We start from the raw sequence: 21,229 nt of genomic DNA, 5'->3' as shown, positions 1-21,229 counted from the left end.
AAAAATCCACATTCACTTTGTGCTTTATAATAGTAAAAGGATGGTCTAAACCATGCTAATCAAAACACTTTGCCATGCAGATGAGAAAAATTCTGTTCTGTTCCTTTGTATACTTCTCTTAGTGTCACTTTCCTACAAAAACAGTCTTAGCTGTTTCACAGAGATTAACTGACTGAATGATCATTAACAGAAATTAGAAATTACCATTTAATGATCAAGATGCACTCTCTGGAAGCAAGAATTCACTTTCAGGTTACAAATGGGAAAAAGGTCTGGAGACAAGTTTCCCCTTTGCTTTTAACTCAAGCAGATTTTCTTGTGCCCCACAGGAGGTCTGCTGGGACATCAACAGCTGATATTGGAAGGACAGAATTAAAAACTTTTAAGCTGAATAAATATATAACAAACTGGCGTGAAAGCAAGGTAACACTAAAGGATGGAATGACCTCTAAGGTTAAAAACAATCAGAAACAAGACTTTGTAGTGAAGAGCAGTATCCCAAGACAATAAAATCCCATCAGCCTTTGTAGGTGATACCTTGTTACAGCCTCTTCACATAAATTAAAGACAGACTTGGACAAAGATGAAAACACTGAGGTGTCCCCTAACCTATGATGATTTTAATGCTAAAAATCGTAACTCTAGTGTGAAAATGTAAATGCAAAACTACCTTAGTATAACAAATGAAATAATAATATAATAAATTAGTTAATTGATGGAGCAGACATACAAAGATTGCTTTGATGTAAAATCATGTAACCAATTGTATATAATCTGTTGTATATAATCTGTTATCTTTACTGTATATAAACTGCTGCTGATTGAGCTAACAGAGTGCTGGGTTTACTATTTATTGCCTACCACATATCTGCAGAACTGAAATAAAGCAAATATCTTGACTTTGTGTCAACTGGCTTTGCACACCAGTTAAAGGACCCTTTGGCACTGGCAAGGGGCACTACACAGTGTGATTAGTCTTGGTTAAGTAAAGAAATGCAGTGTTAGAGCCATGGCATACAAACCTTGCAAATGCTTATTTAATCTGCATTTTCTTTTAGAACAGGAAGTCCTAAAAGCATGTTAATTTAAGCTAATGGACACATTCAACACAATTGCAGCAATAGGAAGCATGGATTTGAAATGAACATTAGTAGCCCGTCATGCAGAAGCTTTCTGAAAACACTAAATCTGGACAAATTTTGTAGCCATACTGTTTAAAGCAAACATTTAGCATCATCTCATCAGCTGTTCTTTCTGGATGACCTGCCAGTAAACAGCAACAGCAGCTGTAACAACAATAATAAAACACTCAGAATTTTGCTCAGCACTATTATAATCAAAATCTCTGTATTCTCCAAAGTACATGTATACAGAAATATATCACTAAGAGTAATTTCATTGCAAAAAAAAAGAAAAAAGAAGGGTAAAACCCTCAAACTTTGAAAACACAAGCCTGTGAAAGTAGTGGCCTGGTGTTCACACAGTCAAAAAAGACTTAGGGAGGATCTGTTTCTAATGAGGTATGCAAAAAAATTCAAAATGTGAAGTACTTCATGTAATCTTTTAAAAATGAAAGGCCTGATCACACGTAAGGGGGGGGGGAGGGGTGAGAAGTAGGAAATTCTTTTATAACCTTCACAATTTTAAAAGGTATTTTAAACTTCCTTGGTCACTATCCAATCATGTTTCAATTACGACATAACTGCTAAGCTTTTTGGTTAAATGATTAAACAAATAAGATGATAATTCAAGTTGCAATCTTAAGAAGGTAGTTCTGGCAAGAGAATGAAAAACAGAAAGAACAACCATTGGACTACCCCTTAAGTTTTTGAAGTTAAGCTACTATCCCACATATTGAGGATGTTTTTATCCTTAACTTGGACAAAGCTATTACAAAATTTACAAAACCTTTGAGTGCAACGAAAAAAAGAAAGCTCAGATTGAGATAACGGAAAAGTGAGCAAAATGCACATAAGATGGCCTTCTTTAAGACAGGACTCTTTCTTTTTGGAGAATCTTACATTTCTTAGTAATCAAAGGTTTTCATATGGTGTCAGGCATTGTGGAACTTCCATTCTGCTATAAAATTGAAAAGCTCCTTCTTTTCAAGCTTACTCAGAGTGTGAAATGCTCTAAAATCTATGCACATACTCAAATTGTCTTGAAAGTTGCAGTGCTTGTTAAAATCCAGACTAAATCTAGCAATTTATATTTATGGACATTTAGCAAAACAGCTCTCTGTGTGGCTCAAACCTCAGCCCTCAATTACTGTCAGTCAGTCAATGCTTAGCTCAGACCCTTTGAAGAATTTTACCAAAACAACAATTTAAGGATAAGCAATTTTAATGTACAAAATATACGTGCATCAAACTAAAAATCTAGACAAGTTTCCTGCCAGCTAATTTTAGCAACTTTGATTTTTATTTTTTGTGTGTGTGTGTGTGACTTTCTCTCTTTCACAGTCTTCACCTATCGGTGGAAGAAATCTGAGACTCTTTTAAGAAAAATAGCTGCTGTGCATCTTTGTCAGTTTTTCTTAATGTTTTTCATAGATATAACCTTGTCATATATTTGGCTAATGGAAGTGCAAAAACATAGCAAATCAAAACACAAGTACAAAGCAAAGCAGTGAAAGGTACAAGAGACACTTTATGGAAATTAAATCTATGAGTACAGAGCAAAAAGAAAAACAGTTGGATGCAGGAGAGAGAATTTTTAAAAAGGGAAAGAAAGTTTGTCAGCTCTGCTCAGTGTTCATGCACATACATGAGAAGTAATTTCCTTGTGAGGAAGAAGAGACTGGGAGAAAGCAATGTCAATACCTTACCTGAGATTGAATCAAGGTGCAACATCAAGCTCCTAAATACAGGAGGAGTTGAAAATCAGTAAATACTTGGCTTAAGTTCTGGTATCTTTTATGACGGTCCAAAAGATAAAATTACATTCCATCCCTGCAAAAATATTCAGGAACATTCCAAGGACATATCATATGGCATTCTAAGACAGACTCTACAGCCTTCTCTTTGCTAAATAGGACTGAGTCATTCTGGAAAAGAAATGTCAGTACCTCAGTGAAGTAACCAAGCTTACTTTGTTTCAACAAGTTAGGAAGAGTTAGCTAAGCCACACTAACTTGCTAAGCCTGCTATAAATTGTCATAAAGGTAGACTATTTTAGCCTTGGAGCATTTTTCAAAGTGTGCTTGCCACATATTTAAGCAGTGCAGCCCTGCTGACGTGCAGTAATCTGGGCATATGCCCGAGTTTTCATTCATGTAAATCTCCACAGAAATAGTGCATCTGCAAAATTCCGTGATTGACTCTTACAAATCTCCACTTCTACCTGTAAGATTCCATCCAAAACTAGGTTTCACTTGCCCAACACTGAATTTAAAAGTCCTTTCCATGTTATCAAAGTAATTGAGTCCCTCACATATACTTGTATTGAAATCTTATGTCTACCAAGAGACCTCAGCTAAGCCATCATCTGATTCAATTCTCTCCAACATGATAAATGTAGCTAAAATGAGTATAGAATGATTAGGGGATCCTGTCAGCCATAAAAGGCAGAAACTTTGTACTTTTTTTTATATATATATATATATATATAATTTAAAAAATTTTAATGTTTTCCAGTTTTGCCAAGTGCTATATTATACTAGACAACAAAATATCACCAGGTAACTTTTAGTTTTTTACTAAGTACTTGATTTTTTTTGCAATAGAACTATATTAATATATCTTGCACGTATTGAAAGAACTCAGCAACTGTGGTAGTCCCCTCCTAAAGAAAAGCCTTCACCTGACGTTCTGCCAACTTGAGATTTGTTCAGTGTGGGTGGACATTTCTAAGCTATGGTTTCATAATCACACAACAGCTTTTTTCACAGCAGCCCGTTTAAATTTTACGTATTTTGGTGCATTTCCCCCTCCCCCCTCCCCTGCTTTCATTGCACAATCCAAGCTTCTATCTGCACCTGTCTTCATACGTAAGGGTGTTGATTTTGTGTTTGCCCAGATTGCTTAAAAAAATCCGGCTGCTTCAGCATAATGAGAAATATGCAATAGCTGGTTTCCCATGGGAGATTAGATAAACGTTAATAACTTTGCAATGGAAAACAAAAGAGGACCTGAACTAAGGTCGTGTTCTTAAACCCTTTTCTGAGAAAAAGAGAAGCAGATCTGAACTCAAAACTAAGACCCTTGACTTTCTGATAAAATCTATACAAACAAGGTACACCATGAAAATCAAGTTATTTTTAATGACAGAATGGGGGGTTAAGGGAGTGGGAGAGAGGAGGAAGTATAAACTCTATAGCCTGATCTCGAGCATCTGACATAACATGTTTTGAAGGAGAAAGTAACTATCACAGCTGTTGAAACAAAACTCATCAAAAGACACCACATCTCAAACCAGAAAAAGTCCGACAAAAAGACGCAACCCCCAAACTTGTCGGAGCAGCTTTTCAGCGCCTTGTCTGGTGAAGCCAAGGCTTTTCAAGCTCCGTTCAATCTGTGTTGGAGCTTCACGGCAAAACCAAACCAGAACAAACACCACGGCCATGGCAGCCACCAGCCGCGCCGGGAGCAGGGACACTACAGCACAGAGCAGAAGGCTCTGTGGGGGTGGTGTTTCGAGCTCCCTTCTGCAGCGCAAGCGTGTCTGGGCTTCAGCAGAGACACAGCAACCCAAGCAGATCCCATCAAGCAGACGCCGAGGGGAAAAGCCGAAGGCGGGAAAGGAGCGGTGGTACAGCCACGGCCGCCCGGGCGGGAAACAGAAGACTCCTCCCTTCGCCCAGCTCAGTCCTCGCCTCTGCTCCGCCCTCCGCCGCGCAGACCCGACCCGGAGCAGGAAGCAGATAATGGCGTCCCTTGACCTCAGTGCGGCACGGAAGAGCTCACGAGAAAATAATGGAGGTGAGGCGCTCCCGAAGACGGAGCTGGGCGTCGGGAACGCGTTCCGCTGTGCCGGGAGAAGGGGATGGTTGGGAGCGGGAGCGGCCGTTGAGGCAGTGTCCGCGCCCTGCTTGGCCAGCCCCCTGCGCGGTCGTTAACATGTGTGGGTGCCGCAGCATCCCCTCTGTCCCCTCCGCACTGGGGAGCCGCTACAGCACGGGCGGACTCCTAGGTTCTGCGTGGTGGAGTTCCCTCAAAACACAATGGCTCTGTGCCCCTTCTCGGCTGGCGGTGGGCCCTGGGGGCCCGCCCCAGGGGGCGGCTGGGCGATGCGATGGGACGACGGGCAAACGTAGCCGTTGCACGGCAGGGACAGGATCGGGGGCCGAGCTGGTGCGGTGTGGCGATAGGGTAAAAGCGGCTCCTGAAATAACGTTATCGCCTCCCCGTGTTGTGCTAATGTCGTTGAAATACCTGTAACTGAGGGAGAGTTTTTCTCATCTCTTCCTTCTGTCTGTCCGACGTAGACTTGCTCAGGAGGAGAGGCAGTAGAGATTTTCGTGAGGTGTTTGTGGAGAAGTGGATTTGATTGGCTCTCCGCCCCCCCATTTTATTTGTATTTTACCTGTTGCAGTGCGAGAGTGACACTATCTGGAGAGTTTTTGTGAGATATTTGTTTTTTGTTTTTTGGTTTTTTGGGGTCGCTTTTATACGCTCTCAATGTTCCCTCACTTCCCTTCCTCCCTTCCCAGAATGTACCTTTCTTTCCCCGTCCCTCCCCCCCTCCCCCCGTCATAATCCTGTCCTATTTAAAGTTCAGTTTAATTGTGTGCAAGTCTGCCTTGACCTAGGAGCATAACTTAAACAGTTGTACTTCCAGATGAGTGAACTCGCAGTAGTACATCACAATTTAAATTATTCCTTGAAATAAGGAAGTAACGAACCTTTGAAGTGATTATCTTCAGCATTTAGCAGTCACCGCTGCCTGTGTCTCTGAGATCAAACTACTTGTCTGTCGAGGTGATTTGGTCCAGTTTTGGCGCGGTGGACGGGCAGAGGGTTTGTGGTGACCTCTGCTGGCTGTCTGACCTCCCTGCTAGTGGGGTAGCCACTCTGGTGTATCCATTTTAACTGACATGTTTGCAAAGTGGTACTGAAAAATTTACATGACGTAGGGTGGGAAATATGCATTATTTACTCTGTTTTAAAAGGCTCATTGTTGCCAGACAGGATGAGAAAAGATAAGTGTCCTGCACTGCAAATGTCGTCCTGTTCAGCGTTTGTTGTTTGCTAATCTGGAGTCAGCTTTGGTGGATGAAGAAGATAGACAACTCTAAGGTTTGTACTAAGAAGCTGATTTTGTGCTTGTTTCATAATGTGAAACAACTGGGTGAAGCGCAAAAAGCTCTTTGTGCTTGGGAACCCCAAAGCTTGTAACTACATATTGCTGCAGTCATATTTTAATTAAATATTGTGGGATTTGGTATTGGTTTGCAGGTTCTTTGAGTAGTAAGGATTACTTTTCCAGTCTGGATAGTTATTTTGTGTGGTCTAGGTCTTGTATTTTTATTTAGCATGTATATTTACTGTTTGTTGTAAAGTCAATGTAGGAAATTAAATTAATTTGTCAAGGTTATTAAGCAATAACCTAATAGTCTAAGCAGTATTCATATGTGTAATATTTAACCTCATTAATTATCAGATCAGAAATTAGCCCCTTGTACAGCAGAAATTTATTTTTATAATACAGCAAGTTTGTGGTGGATTTTGGTTTTGCTTGTTTTTAAAGTTATTTTATATTTTACTGACAGATGTTTGACAGGATTAAACCATCTGATGAAGCTTCAGCTTCTGCTTCTTCAGCAAAAGGTGATAAGTTTAAAGTAGATATTTCTATTGCAGTTGTGCTTTTTTCAAAATGTAATAATAATTAACAGTAGAAACTTTTCAGTTCACCTTATAGTTTCAATTGCATACTTTGATTTCCTAACTTGCATTGTAGAACTTACATGGAAGAAGTGACTTTTGAATCATCCACAGTGTTTCCGTGTAGGTGTAATTTTCTTGCCCTATAATAAGCTGTTTAAGATGTTTTACATTTTATCTTGGTGACTGACAATGTAGCAGTTTAAATGTAAGTGCCAAGTCCTGATCCCAGAGACATCAGTAGAAGAATTCCTGCTAACCTCAACCATGAAAGGTTTTGAGCTTATTTTGTGACACTCTTCTAGGAATTGAGGGCAAAAGGATCTCTGTATATGCTTTCTTGAACTTAGTAAACTCTTTATCTTCCTTTAAAATAGTAGTTTTAGCAGATGCAATCAATATGAGGGAAGTAACTAATTGCAGGTAGAACTGCATTTCTTCCCTTTGATATTCTGGTTTTTAAAATTTTTTATGTTTTTCCTGTAGGAATTGGAAGACACGGTGTTGAAGGCTCTCTAAGACAGGACAGCAGTAGAAGGTAAGTTAGGTCAGGATCTGGCTTGTTGCTTACACAAAGTAAAACAGGAATTGTTTTATTCAACCTTATCTGTTACCTTATGTAATGGATGACAATAATGCAATCTAGACCAAGTATATGCTTTGTGTCTTGTACCCACATACTATTAATAGCTCTGGGGAAGCTGCATTGTAGTGCCCAAAACTAGTGTGTGGGTGTCAAAATTTCTTTGATATTATTTTTAAATGTAAAAATACTAAATATTACCTGCTTCTTTCAGTTTACACACAAGAGGGCAAGAGCATCCTCAGCCTGGAGTATCCACTGGGCAAAACAAACAAGGATACTGTAACTGTTGCCATGTACACTACAGCAACCTGGAACAGGTGAGACAGCTCCTGCACAGTTCAGCAACAGACAGGAAGGAGTACCAAATGGCTTTATCAGCTTATGAAGTGTCAGTCTCTACACCGAATAACCACTACTAAATAAAAACCCCTCAATTTGTGAATCACACAATGTACACACTGAGAAAAAGATACCTTTCTTATCTGTTACCTCTTAAAAAGATGCCGGTGGAATGGCATGGCTACTGCAGTGTGCTTTTCTAAGTGGCACATTGCGGTGCACTGCAGATTCATTTCTGTAGCTTTAATCTCGAGATCTGTATGTTTTGTGAAGTATCAGGTTTAATATGTTAGATTTTAAGGCTTGAAGACATTTGATAACTATTTTCTGTTCTTTAAATTAAATAATTAAAATTTCTGGTTTAAAATTGTAAAGTAGAAGCCAATTTAATCTTCTATGCTTATGAAAATTCTCCTTGGGTAAGTTGAAGGAAGTTTACTCATGAAGTTCAAGAAAATAGATAACATTTGGAGTATTCATACTAGTTACAGGAGATTTGCAAGCAGCTGTGATGCTTGTGACAACATTTGTACTAGTTACAAAACATTTGTGAGGAGCTTTCAGAGCTGCTAAATCAGGTTCCAAATCAGAAAGATGTTTCAAAATGTTTTAGCAGTATTTGAGACTCCTGAAGAGTTTCACTGGATCAAGGCCTAAAAGTTGAAAAGGCTGAAGATTTTATTTTAAGTGTCATCATAGCAGCAATGTTTAACTGGGACATCACTGGCAAAGTTATCTGGGAAATAATTTTTAGGAACAGGCCAGTCTGTTAACAGTAGTAGTGAACTAGTCATTTGTTTTATGTTTCACCAGCATGTTTTCAGCTCCCAGCACAGACATTTTACCACTTACAGTAGAAATCGTACGGGTACCAGTAGCTTGATGGAACGTTTCCTGCAAGATGTTTTACAGCATCATCCCCACAGATACCATGACAACAGGTATAAGCTGGCTGCCTCTTTTCCTTTTTTTATTTTTTTTTTTTCATGTTGGTTGTTTTTTTTCATGTTGGTAGAATGCATGTACAAAGAGTTTTCATTTCTGTCCCACTGCTAAGCAGTAAGTTTTGCTCATTTGCAGTGGAATTCTCACATTGAAGACAATTTAGAGTATTTATATAAACATTGCACAAGTATATTTCTTTTGTATTATCTCTGCACTTTTAAACTTTTTTCCACTACTTAAGGATTTGATATTGATAGCAGTTAAATGTGAAGACCTGACAAAAGAAGGAATATATGCATCAGCAGGTATAATGCAAGGTTATACATCCTGACATACTTTTACATATTCTTAGGATTTGGGGTTTTTTAATGTATACTACTACAATTCTTATAGATTTGGGCTTCGTATATATTTAGCAGTATGGTTTATGATGATTTTTTTGCAAGTTCATAATTTTAGTTTGTTTGTGGGTAATATCAGGTGAATATTTATTGTTTTCGTTATCCTTGCAGTTCACATATTCAGTTAATACTTATGTGAATTATGTTAAATGGCCAATTGATTAATGCTCAGGTTTTGAAAAGTGTTCTCTTTATTTGTCATGTGCATGATTAAGAGTGGTAAGAGGGTCAGCATGAAAGTTTTTCCCAGCCTGAACCTGACACAATGTGTCTTGATATGCAACTCTGCTATAGATCTTACAGACAAGTAGAAGTGTATTTTGTCTGAAGGCAGTCATATTGATATTATTAGGGATGTGACAGGAAAAGCTGACAGGCATATATATATGAGAAATTAGCCAAGGATATGTACATATGACTACAAATAAATTAATGAATCCTTCTGTCTTCAATAAATGTAATCCTTTTATCTTAAGAACAACCACAATTTTTTTACATGGAGAAAATACAGCATTGACTTTAAGGCAACACCCAAATGAAACAAGCTCTCTCAAGGTGTTGCTAATTCAGGGTTATTCCTTTGAACAGAACTTACTAACTAGGTAAAACAAGCCACCTATACTATTCTAATTTTTAGAAGGAGGAATGGAATAAGAAAATTAATATCAAAATGTAGGTGAAGTTGAAGAGAGAAAGGGGAGGTGTAATCCCAAATTGACACAATTTAGGGGAAGAAAAGCAAATATGGAAAAGAAAGTGTGGATAGATTTGTATTGTGATCCTGCTCTGAAAAGTCACAGGAAAAATAAGTCACCACCTTAATGGACATCTGAAGTAAGAATTGGATTTTCTTCTTCCTTGTATAAAAACACTTGGAGTGATACACAGTTTCTCTCATTTCTTAAATATCTGTTTTTATTATTTAGCTGAATTTATACATGGGATCTTAAGTCTGTAATTTATGAGAATTATAGAAACACTTGTGAGACTTTATTAGTTCTGCAGAACACAGTATACCTAGTAATGATGTGGAAAAAGGGGAAAAAAATCATCAGAGCTTTACCTTGTGCTGAATTTCAAAAGACATTGGTGTTCTGCCTCTCCCCCCAGTAAAATAAACCACAAACCAACAAATAATTGCTTCCTCCAAACTCTTGGGTTAGAAGGTTTTTTGAATTTTGTTTGTTTGTTTTTTAATGTACAGAAATAATATTGAATGTTTAAGAGCATAAATCTTCGCTCTGCTTTTGGGGTTAATTTGTACCAAGATTGTCAGAAGTTATTAACTGTTTAGAAATGTAATTCTGTTCCTGCAACCCATGGAGACATTTGCTTATAAGTAATTTTTAAAAATTGGTTATAGGCTGTTAAGCAAGCTAAAAGTCTAGGAATTTGCTGTAGTTCATCTGTACAAAAATCCAGTTACTCCTATATTCGGTCTTCAGCAGTATCCAGATGTCAGGTGCTTAATGCAAAGATGGAACAACTCTGAAATGGGGAAGTTAAAAGATTATTTCTGCTGCCTTTGGCATTCCATTTAGGTCTAATTCTGATCTATAAGATCTCAAAGTTCAAACAAAGGTGATTTATCTCAAAGCTTAGATGTATAAGAATACATGCAGCAGTAGGGCGCAGCAGTTCAGCTAACAGGCATTGTTTGATCATTTGATGTATTTACTTACATTGCATTCACATGATAATGGAAATAATCCTCTTTCTAAAGTGTTTCATATTGAGAGGTTTTTCCTTTTGCTTAATCAGTCCTATGACCCTTATCTCTACTCCAATGTATTCTATCCCCTTTTCTTGGATACACAGGAAAATGGGGTATTTTTGGAGCACACAAGGAATATTGCAGGTTGTGTCATAAAATTTTATTTTATTTTTAAAAAGCCCCCACATCTTGAGCAGGGAATTGTACAGTGCTGTTGGTGAATTGATCTGGCTTCTTGGGGTTTATCAAAATTTTGACTGAAGTCTCTATTGTGTTCCTTTTATTTGAATTACTCAGAGGCTCCTTTTAGCTTTTCCTTGTCATCTGAAAATTTTAATACTTTACTCTTCAAAATTTTTGAAAGGGGCAAGTCAGTCATAGAACTTAGCCTGAACTGCAGGGTATTTTGCTTCTCATCTTTTGTAATGGTGAGTGATTATAATTCTACTCTTTGATATTAGTTCTTGGTGTTTGATTGTGGTCAATGTTTTGGGTTTTTTTCCCCAAATGATTATTTAGCCTTTAAAAAGACTCGCATGGGACCATAATGGAAGTCTTCTGCATGTCAAAGTAGTAAATCTTTTCTTCTTTACCTACTTCTTTATTCAGTGCCTAACACATGGTCCAGAGGTTACTGAGATTCAGCTTTGCATTTTCCAAATGGTGACTAGGCCTTACAGGATTCCAGTTAATTTATTCTCCCACCCAATTTAGTGTCATCTGCAAATTTACTGAGGGTGCACTCAACTGCCTCATTCAGGTCATTGATAAAGATATTAAACAGAAGTGGCTCCAGTATTGAGTCCTGGGGAACACAGCTTGTAACTCATTGCCAACTGGATTTAACTCCATTCATCATCGCTCTTTGGGCTTGGTCATCCAGCCAGTTTTTAACCCAGTGAAGCATCCACCTGTCCAAGCCATCAGCAGCCAGTTTCTCCAGATGGGTGCGGTGGGAAGTTTAGTACTCTGTGATGCAGTCTGGGATCTGTTAATAAATATTTCTGAGAGGCCACAGAGAATGTGATGTTTTGGAATAACAGTTATTGGCAAGGGGAGGGAGAAGTTTTGCTGCAGATGTTGACTAGCAAGCATTGTTAATGCTATTGTATCCTGATTGTTTTTTCTTAATTTTCAACAAATGTGGAAGCTGGGTGCTTATAACCAAAGAGAATACTGTACAATGGAATTTATTCATAATACTTCTGTGAGCAGATGAATGCATCATAAGAGGTGCATGGCTGTCTGCCATGTGTTAAAGTAAGCATCCATTTGGGTCTCACAAGGTCTGCTTATAACTTTCACAGGAAGCACAATATTCTTCTTAGTTATTTGCCTTCTTAAAAATTATTTTCATTGGATCTTCCCAGCTGATCAACAGTGTTGAAATCTTTTGGGTTCCTATGTTGCATAAAAGACACAGTCTGTCTCTGTTCTGTTAATTCTGACAGACATAAACACTTGCATCTGAGGTAGTCCTAAAGACAGAAATGCCAGTTACAGAACATATAAAAAAATCTGCTGTTGTTACAGTGGGCCTGAACAGCCATAATTCATCTCACAGAAGTGAGTAAGAAGCTGTTGTATGTCTGTGAGAAACAAAAGCAAGTAATACCTTGGCAGTATGTGCAGGATTCCTATCAGGCAGTCACATTTTGTAGAGAAAAGGGCATTTATACTCCATAGTATTTTTATACTGTGCCATACTATTTTCACATATCTAAATACGAAATAACCTCTTTATAAGTTCTCAACTTCAAACGAAGGATTTCTTTCCCTTTGCTGTATTTATAAAATTATTTAAAAAACCCCAGAAAAACAACAAACCAAAACACTCCAAAAACCAGACCAAAGCCAAAACAAAACCCCAAAACAACTACACTATTGTGCTTGAAATCTGTTAGGCATATTTATGGTACTTATGTGAGGTGGCTTTTTTTCCTTCTGCTTTAGACCAACCTATGATGATATGCCACTCCTTGTCACTCCAGAGGTTGCTACCATTGCTCACCTGTCCCCAGAAAAGATGGAGAAAAGGAGGAACAGAGACAGACAGATTTGCAGCAAAGACCAGGAGTCTGTTGGTGAAATATGCTCTTCTGCTCCATGCTTGTCTCGTGGGGGCACAAAGAAAACTTCTGTAACACAACCATTTATTAAAAAGCAAGAAAGAAGGCAGGAACATGTTACAAGAATATCGCAGCAACCTGTAGGCATTTGTAGCAGTGAGAAATGTGATACCCTGAAAGATGCTCAAATTGTAAATCCTAGCCATGAAGGCAACTTTACAGCTCTGAGCCATGTATCTCACCATTTTCCTGTGAGTATTTTAATACAAAATCCTTCTGTTAATCCTAAAAAAGGAAAAAATTATAGCAATTTGACAACATCAAATCTGATTCCACATAGTGGATGTGATAAAACAGGAATGGAGATATGCAATACTGATACATTATTGAACCCAAGCTTGAATCCGGCTCTGACACTGGTTCCTTCAGTTTCTCATCAGAATTCTGTGGGCAGCCACAGAAAACCTTTATGTATTACCTCAGGTCAATCTCTCTCAAAACGAGATGGTTTGCAAACTCAGGATGAAACTTTGGTGTCTGATTTCCATCTCAGGGATACTGTAGGTGTCAGCGGCTCCCTAGGTCTCGGGACATCCCCACAATTAGCAAGATGCAAAAATGTCATGATGAGCAGAGGTGGTGAAAGCTCAGTGGATGAAACTATTGAAAATGTTATTTTGAAATACTGCCATGGAACTACATCTCAAGAACTTTATCTCAAAGAAGAAAATAATTCCTATTTAACCTTTTCATCACTTCTGGACCATACTCATTTAGAGGATTCTGAAATGAGTTTTGACTGTGATGCACCTATTCAGGCAGAAACAGACTTAGCCAAGGCAGCTATAAAAGATATAGAATTCCTAAAAGAGGTCCAAGTAAGTTTGCAAGATAAGGACTATGGAACACAGCTTTCTTCTGTTTTAAAAAGTGAGTCAGTAGAGAAAACAGAAGTGGTAAAACAGGATGTTGTAGTTCATACTGAAGAACCGGTTCTTCCAGCTCTGCCTCATGTGCCTCCTTCTTTTGTGGGGAAGACTTGGTCTCAAATAATGCATGAAGATGACATAAAAATCGAAGAACTTGTGCGTGATTTCAGGGAAGGTCGTTTTCACTGCTACTTTGACAGCGAATCCTCAGCCAACTGTACAGGGAAGAGAAGGAAGCTAAAAAAGCAGAAGGATGAAAAAAAGAACAATATTGTCAAGGGTGATAGAGCAGAAAGTGCACCAGTTAAAGCATTGCCAGAATTTAATGATGCTTTAAGTGGTGGCTCTGATTGTAATAACCCATCTTTAGCCTCAGATACAATATGCAATCCACAAATTCTTAAAACACCTAGGAAAAGGACATGGCGCCTGGCTTCAAGATGCCAAGTGGTTAAAGTCAGCCATGGCACTCAGACAAGTCTATTGAACTACCCTGTTTCAAAAAGAAAAGTGTCTAGGAAGGAATGTGATCCACCTGATCAGAAAGCAAGTATTGTGTGGTTAGAGAATGAAAAAACTCCAAATATGAAAACTAGACTATGTGCCCTTAAACTTCCTGAGTCCTACAGCAAGATTATGAGTCCTGTGCAGCCCAAGACAGTAGTGTATGTACTTTCATGCCCAGAGATAAAGCAGTGTAAAGGTAAACCTGTAGATATTCCCCAAATGAGGAAAACCCGTAACTCCACAGATAGTAAAGACTCTGTAAGGTATAAATACAAACAGTGTTCCTTTAAGTATTACGACCCGTTGACAAATCGCATTCTGAAAACACCTCCCAAGAGTATGGTTGGAGAAAAGGCCAGAAAGCCCTCCCATGTTCGACAGCTTTTCAGAAGTCTCAGCTCTGATGTAAACAAGAGGAAACTTACTGATGCGCAGAGAGAAAGCACACCATCAGTGTCACTCGGTTGTTCAGATGTTTATAGTTCACCTTCAGCATCTTTCCTGACCGATCCAGGTAAAGGAAATGATGCAGCCTCAAGTCAAAAGGCAGATGGATCGTCTGTTTCCACAGAAAAAACAGATTGTCTGGTTTCTGGTCACACTGAGAACTCTTTTAAACACCTGATCATTTCACCTTTGAGCTCTCACCAGTCTGTGGTAGAAGGAGATGGTAGATTAACTCCATTTAACAGAGTTACCAAAAGTCCTCTGACCTCTGTCAGGAGTGAGAGATTAGAGAGGGAGAATCCAAAGGCAATATGGAAGAGAAAAGAAGGCACTAATAAAGAACCACTTTTTCCCAGAAAGGCTACAGGACCTATGTCTGTCAGGTGTACTGTTGGGAGGAGAGGAAAAAGAGTAACTGCAGGTAAACAGACTTCCAGAACAAAAAAACAGCAAAAAGATGGGATGAGAAAGCAGCTTCACCCTTGTGCCCAGAAATCTGCTTTCTCCATCCATAGGTACCAGACAAGGAAAACTGCAGTGGGAAAGCATCTTAAGAAAGAAAAGTCTGATGCTAAAAAATTGAAGGTGAGGAGAAAACCAAAAAGGACCTTTATGAACTCACCTGTGGTCACAGGGATTCCTGAAAAGAGGGAGAAAGTTGCATCAGAATCCTTTCCCAGGGGACCAGAGCGAGCTTCATCCAAAGTCAGGAACTGGGAAGTAAATGGAGATCGAGGTCACCCTAGCACTGTGAACCAGTGCTCTAGAAGAACCTCTTCTGTTCCGTTACTTTGAAACTGTCTTGTTCTGCCAGGTGAGAGCTAGCTACCAAAAGAAGATGAGGGCTTTTTTTTTATAGCCAGGACCTTGAAAAAAGCTGAGGAAAAGGAGGTCAAAGACAAAGCAGTTGAAGGTGTAGATTTGCAGAAAGTGCAAAGGCAGTCTAATGTGAAACAAAATAGACTGTAAACTCGGCTATTCTGGGAATACAGGGACATAATGTATTGCACTGTTCTATTGTGTAAAGCTGCAGAAGTTGTGCACTTGATTTAAAAGCACTTAGAATCCTATTTGCCACACTTTACCTGTATATCAAAAAAAGTAAACTTGAATAGCATCATACTGTTTTTATGGCATTAGAAGTGCATTAAAGTGCACTGTAATAAGGTAAATTAGAAGCTGTATTAATTAATTGTGCCTATTCTAAATTGCAAAAAAAAGGACTCAGTTGCTATGCTAGAAATTAAATGAAGCAACGTTAATCTGGGCTGAATTCTGTGTATGTAGTTTGTGTATATGCACATCTCCTTCAACACATTTGCCAATGGAGTGGCATTAAAATTAGTACAGTATGATACAATTCAGATCAATTCAGTGCTTTTTTTGAAATGAAATACAATTGTACATGTTTTTATATTGATTTATTTTTTTTTCTGAAATCATGTCCAAAGCAGTTGTTTGGACAAAAAGTCACTGTGGGCTCACATCAAGCAATAATGGACCATGCTGGTAAGGAAGTATGTCTCTGGGGGCACTACTCAAATGGTGGTGGCTGAAGTGGAATCTCAAATTCCAAATTAAATGTAGGCTTAGAGGTTTGGTGTTTTGTTGTTTTTGTTTTTTTTAAATAGTTTACTGACTAAGTTTATAGATTAATTTCACATTCCGTACTGGGGAGAAGGGAAAAGTTACAACACAAACAAGTAGCAGTGTATCATTCTAGAATTTCAACCTTAAATTTGAAGGTTTGTGCTTTTATTTTTTCTTTTGTTTTAATTGGATGTACCATTAGCTACATTCTTACAGACTGTTGTTGAAATTTTTGTTTTAAACTTCCAGTAAAATACTTAACCTAAAGCAACATCCATCTAAATGTATTAGAGTTCAAATAATCTACTTAAAGTATTTAGTTGAGTTAAAATTGTATTCCATATTGATTCATATTTGCCCACTGATGCTCTAACTCCTGTAATTTTATGGCAAAAAATACAATTTTTTTTATTATTTTCATTTATTTTTTAATAGTTGTTATGATGACAGCTTATTTAATATGTTTAAGAGACAGCCCCCAGTCATGTAGATGTTTCTATCCTTTAAAATCTGAGATTGGTGGTTCATTTGTATTAAATGTGTAATTAAACATCATCACAGTCAGGGCTTTGTGTTTTGAATGTGCAATTTTGTATATTATACAATATGCCCCACTTTAAAGGTGTTAGTAAATCCTATAGTTGTTCAGTACATCTTCCATAACACAAAACACAGGAAAGACCAGACCCTGCTCTTCCTGCCACTGAACATAATACCTGAGCCTTTTCCCCTGAAAAAAACCGGAAATCATTCTTGATTAATTTTGTGAAGTGTCAAAAATCACTGGTTTAGATTGAGATACAGGTGAAATGATTTATTTTAATGTACAGTATCTAAAGGAAATATAAAAGCTGTCATCATGAACTACTTGTTCAAAAAGTATTTTTGAGATTTATTTGGAAATACATGTGCATATTTCCCAGGATGAATAAAAGATGCACATGTACTTTAGCCAGATGGAAGTATAAGTTTCTTTACAAATCACATACTGTCTGACAGTTTTGGTTTTGTTTTCTTAAATTTGTTTTATTATTTAAATAAAACTTGGTTTCTATGGATTAATTTTCCTGTGAAGGTCAGTAGAATTTTACAACCCTATTTCAAGTCACTGGAAAATGAAGGGTTATCCTATGAGTTCTAGAGCCCTCTTAACTAATTGTGCCTCTATAATATTTTGTCTAATATAAAACTGATTTTTTTTTTTTAAAGCAAAGTTTTAAAGGAGTGGTTTTTATAGAAAGGCTAATTTTTAGATGAAGCAAAAGAAGATTTTTAACTAAAGATTGTTTTAAAACAAAGCTTTAAATTAACTCTAAAAGTCCTAATGTATTTTTATGATACAAGAATGTTTTCCTATCTGACTTCTATCTTATTTTTCATGATATTGTACACATAAAGAGTATGAATTGTTTTGTGTGTGAATAAGGTTTAATTCACGTTGTACTTTAAGGTCACTAGTGCGTGTTTGTTTCTGTTCTTTATACTCATTCCTTGCAAGCTTGTGTTTTTCCAGCACAAACCTTTTCCTTGAAACCTTGAGTAATAAAATTATTTTGAGGACTGTAGCATGACTAATAGTTTTAGTTTGTAGTGTCTTTTTATTTTTAAATATAAAAAAATCAAAACTAACAAACAAAAACACATGAAAAAAACTACCACCAAAACCTGCAAAAAGGGAAAAAAAAAACCCACACAACTACTCAACAGGTATTAAATGTAACAAATTCATAAAACAATAAGGCTTGAGGTACAAGTCTGAGAACATTTTTATGGTTGACAGTGTCAAAACAAGATTTTCTGTAAGCTTGGTTGTTACTCTGTGCCTCACTTCTGTTTAGAAATTTCTTCTGTGTGTATTCAATGACTACTGTGAAAAAGATGGGAGGTTGTGATATGAGAAGTTAAAGTAGAAACTGCTTGGGAAAGAGTAAAAGTTTGGTGCAAAGCATAAAAAAAATTGCAGAGACCCTCAAAATGCCCATGAAGGAAAGAAAGAGTCATTTAATGGGATCTTGAGGAATTAAGTCAAGCACGTTCCCAGTAGGTAAGTAATACAGACCATTGCCATTAGTGAATAGCACTTTGTTTCAGCAGCAGTGTGGCTGAAACTTTGACATGGTTGTGAAGTCTGCACCAATGGAAACCTTGAGAGCTGAAATACTTTGTCACTGGAGGGCTGTTTTGTCTGCGGAGTGATGTGTTTGTTTTCTTGTTTTTCATGTTAGTGGACAAAGATGTTTGGCAGTATGTTGGCACGTTTTAATCCTGAGTAGCAAGGTAATGATTAAAGTCACAGTCTTTTAATGTAATTGGCAGCAGATAGATGCAGGCTCTTTTATAACAGTTGAGAAAAATGTTAACAATTCTTCTTCTATGCATACGTCCTGTTGACGTAAGCAAGTTCTTACTTACATTTTCTGTACAGTTTATAATTGACAAAAAGTCCCCCACAAAGTGCTCATTCAACCTTTTAGAAGAATCTCATTCTAAGCAATCTGATTTTTATTACTTGCTTGTTTTGTGAATCTTGAGTGTGAACCAGACTCAGACTGTGCCAGGTGCTAACCGAACACAGAACAGTAAGTTCCCAAAACTTTAGATGTCTAATGCTTGTAGCTAGCAGTTCTTCAGGTCCTGTTCTGTTGGGACTTTTGCTTTCTATTTATTTCTGACAGGTCTGCATCCTGTGTTCTTGTAGTATGAAAGTTCAACTCTTTGTGACTCGGGCAAGATATTTAGTTGTATTTATAATGAGACTATAACTTAATTTGAAGTTGTATTTAAGTTTAATGCTAAATTTGTGCCCAACTGAGATGATGTGGGTTTGTGTTTTTTATATTCTTGCAATTGGTAATGTATTTGCAATATTCTTGCTTGATGTCGTAGCTTTTTAATCTGTTTCTCTGTCTCTGTTTGCTGTGGACTTTTGCCACAATATGAGTTTGTAAGAATACAGTCCTATTACAAACTTGTCCAGTGCAATTGCTGGATGGTTTTAATTTCAGATTTATTGTTTTCATGTGTTTCCTTAGTCATGCATTTGGGTTTTTAATTTTTTAAGTGTTTTGGTTTTTTTAATACTGTCAAGAGCTAAATTACAGGACAGGATATTCCATTTGGAATTAAATCAGTGACAGGTAATAGAAGTGGATGTTGTCCTGATCTGAAGCATTAAGGACAAGCTGGTATTTGTACTCCTGTGCTTGGCAGTCCGCTCATTTTGAGCGGTATGAAACAGAATGGGGATGATGATTCTTGATTTCTTTAGATGTCTTCTCTTTCTCTTACTTATTCTGAAAATAGAACAATATTTCAACTGTTGATTTTTGGGGACAGGTCAGAAAAGTATAATGTCTCACTAATGCAATTAAAATCCCAGATATATATATATATATTTTTTCTTTAATGATTTATCTGCTGTGAATTACAGCATTGCCAATAATCTTTTTCAGGAAGGATTTGTAATAGCATAGGTTTGAGCATGCCCAGAAGCAAGTTTTACTCCTTGCTTGTATTTTGCAGTTACAAATTTATTCATTCCTTCAGGAGAACAAATCTTCTTTTAGTAAAGCACAAAATTGTGGTTTTGTAGTTTCTTTATTCTCAGTTAATTTGAAACTATTTGCTATAATTTCTTGTGGAAGGAATACCACAGAATGCTATGGAATCAGCTGCTCCTTTTGAAGAAGTCCAGTTGTAATTTAAATAGCTGTTTACAACTGTCTGGTATCTTTACCCAGTGAAATCTGCTGACTTCAGTGAAGCCAAGATTCATCTCATCCTGTGGCAGCTGAAGCAATGGCATTCTAGGATGGCAATGAAAAGGTTTCTCCTTGACTTAAGGGAAAGTCTTCCTACCTCAAGACTTTCTGTCTTACCTCCAGGGACTGGGATTCCTGACAGTGGGTCTTACCAGTAAAGACTGAAACAATCAAGGCATTCAGTAATTTCACCTTCTCTGTGTCCTGTGACCAGGGCACCTACCTCATTCAGCAGCAGGGCTACATTTTCTCTAGCCTTCCTGTTGATGAATAACCACGTCTTCTTGTCTTTCACATCCTTTGGCAGATTTAATTTCAAAAGGGCCTTAGCTTTCCTCGTCACCTCCCTTCATACTCTGGCAATTTCCTATGTGGCCAGTCCCTTTTTCTACATGCCATGACCTTTCTTCCATATGCGGTTTTCCAGAAGCTCCTTGCTCATCCATGCAGGTTCTTGCCTCTCTTGCTAGATTTCTTACTTATGGGTGTATACTGTTTGGGGAGTTTGGGGGCTCTCTTTAGCTTCCCTAACTTCCAGAGTCCTAACTCATGGAATCCTCCAGGGAGGTCTCTGAAGAGGTCACAGTTGGTTCTTCTGAGGTCCAGAACTGCAGTCCTAATTACTACCCTGTTACTTCCTCTAATGATCCTGAACTCCACTGTTTCATGGTCACTACAGCCAAGGCTGCCCCTAAACTTCATGTCCTCAACCAGTCCCTTCTTGTTCATCACTTCCTCAGTGTGCTGCTGGACCTTATTCATCAGTACAAGGTCCAGTAGCACACTTCTTGTAGGGTCCTCTACCACTTGTGTCAAAATGTTATCTTCAGTGTGCTGCAGAAGCATCCTGGACTGTTTATGCCTTGCTGTGTTGTTTTTCCAGCAAATACCAGGGTGGTTGAAGTCCCCCATGCTAATCAGGGCATGTGATTATGAGGCTACTTTAAGCTGTTAGTAGAAGGCCTCATTGATTTCCTGATCAGATTGCCTATAGTAAACACTCACTACACTGTTACTCATATTAGCCTGTCCCTTTACTCTCACTCACACTTTTAATGCATTCTTCCTCCTCCTAGGCAGAGCTCAATACATCCCAGTTGGACATCACAAAATGGCC

At 37.8% G+C, this 21,229-nt stretch overlaps 2 protein-coding genes across 3 annotated transcripts in view; one reads left to right on the top strand and one right to left on the bottom strand.

Moving 5' to 3' along the window:
- KLF7 (KLF transcription factor 7) overlaps positions 1 to 21,229 on the bottom strand; it is a 412,385-nt gene that overhangs the window by 116,301 nt on the left and 274,855 nt on the right. The window lies entirely within an intron of this gene.
- ZDBF2 (zinc finger DBF-type containing 2) lies at positions 6,174 to 15,719 on the top strand. Its single transcript, XM_054173180.1, has 6 exons — positions 6,174 to 6,236; positions 6,710 to 6,767; positions 7,311 to 7,362; positions 7,622 to 7,727; positions 8,563 to 8,690; positions 12,763 to 15,719. Exons 1-6 carry the CDS (start codon positions 6,213 to 6,215, stop codon positions 15,554 to 15,556), a joined length of 3,162 nt encoding a protein of 1,053 aa, XP_054029155.1. The 5' UTR covers positions 6,174 to 6,212; the 3' UTR covers positions 15,557 to 15,719.

The sequence above is a fragment of the Dryobates pubescens genome, chromosome 2, assembly GCF_014839835.1.
Source record: "Dryobates pubescens isolate bDryPub1 chromosome 2, bDryPub1.pri, whole genome shotgun sequence".
In the NCBI taxonomy this organism is placed as follows: Eukaryota; Metazoa; Chordata; class Aves; order Piciformes; family Picidae; genus Dryobates; species Dryobates pubescens.
Note: the sequence above shows the minus strand (reverse complement) of the source record. Positions and strands in the feature narration are given on the sequence as shown.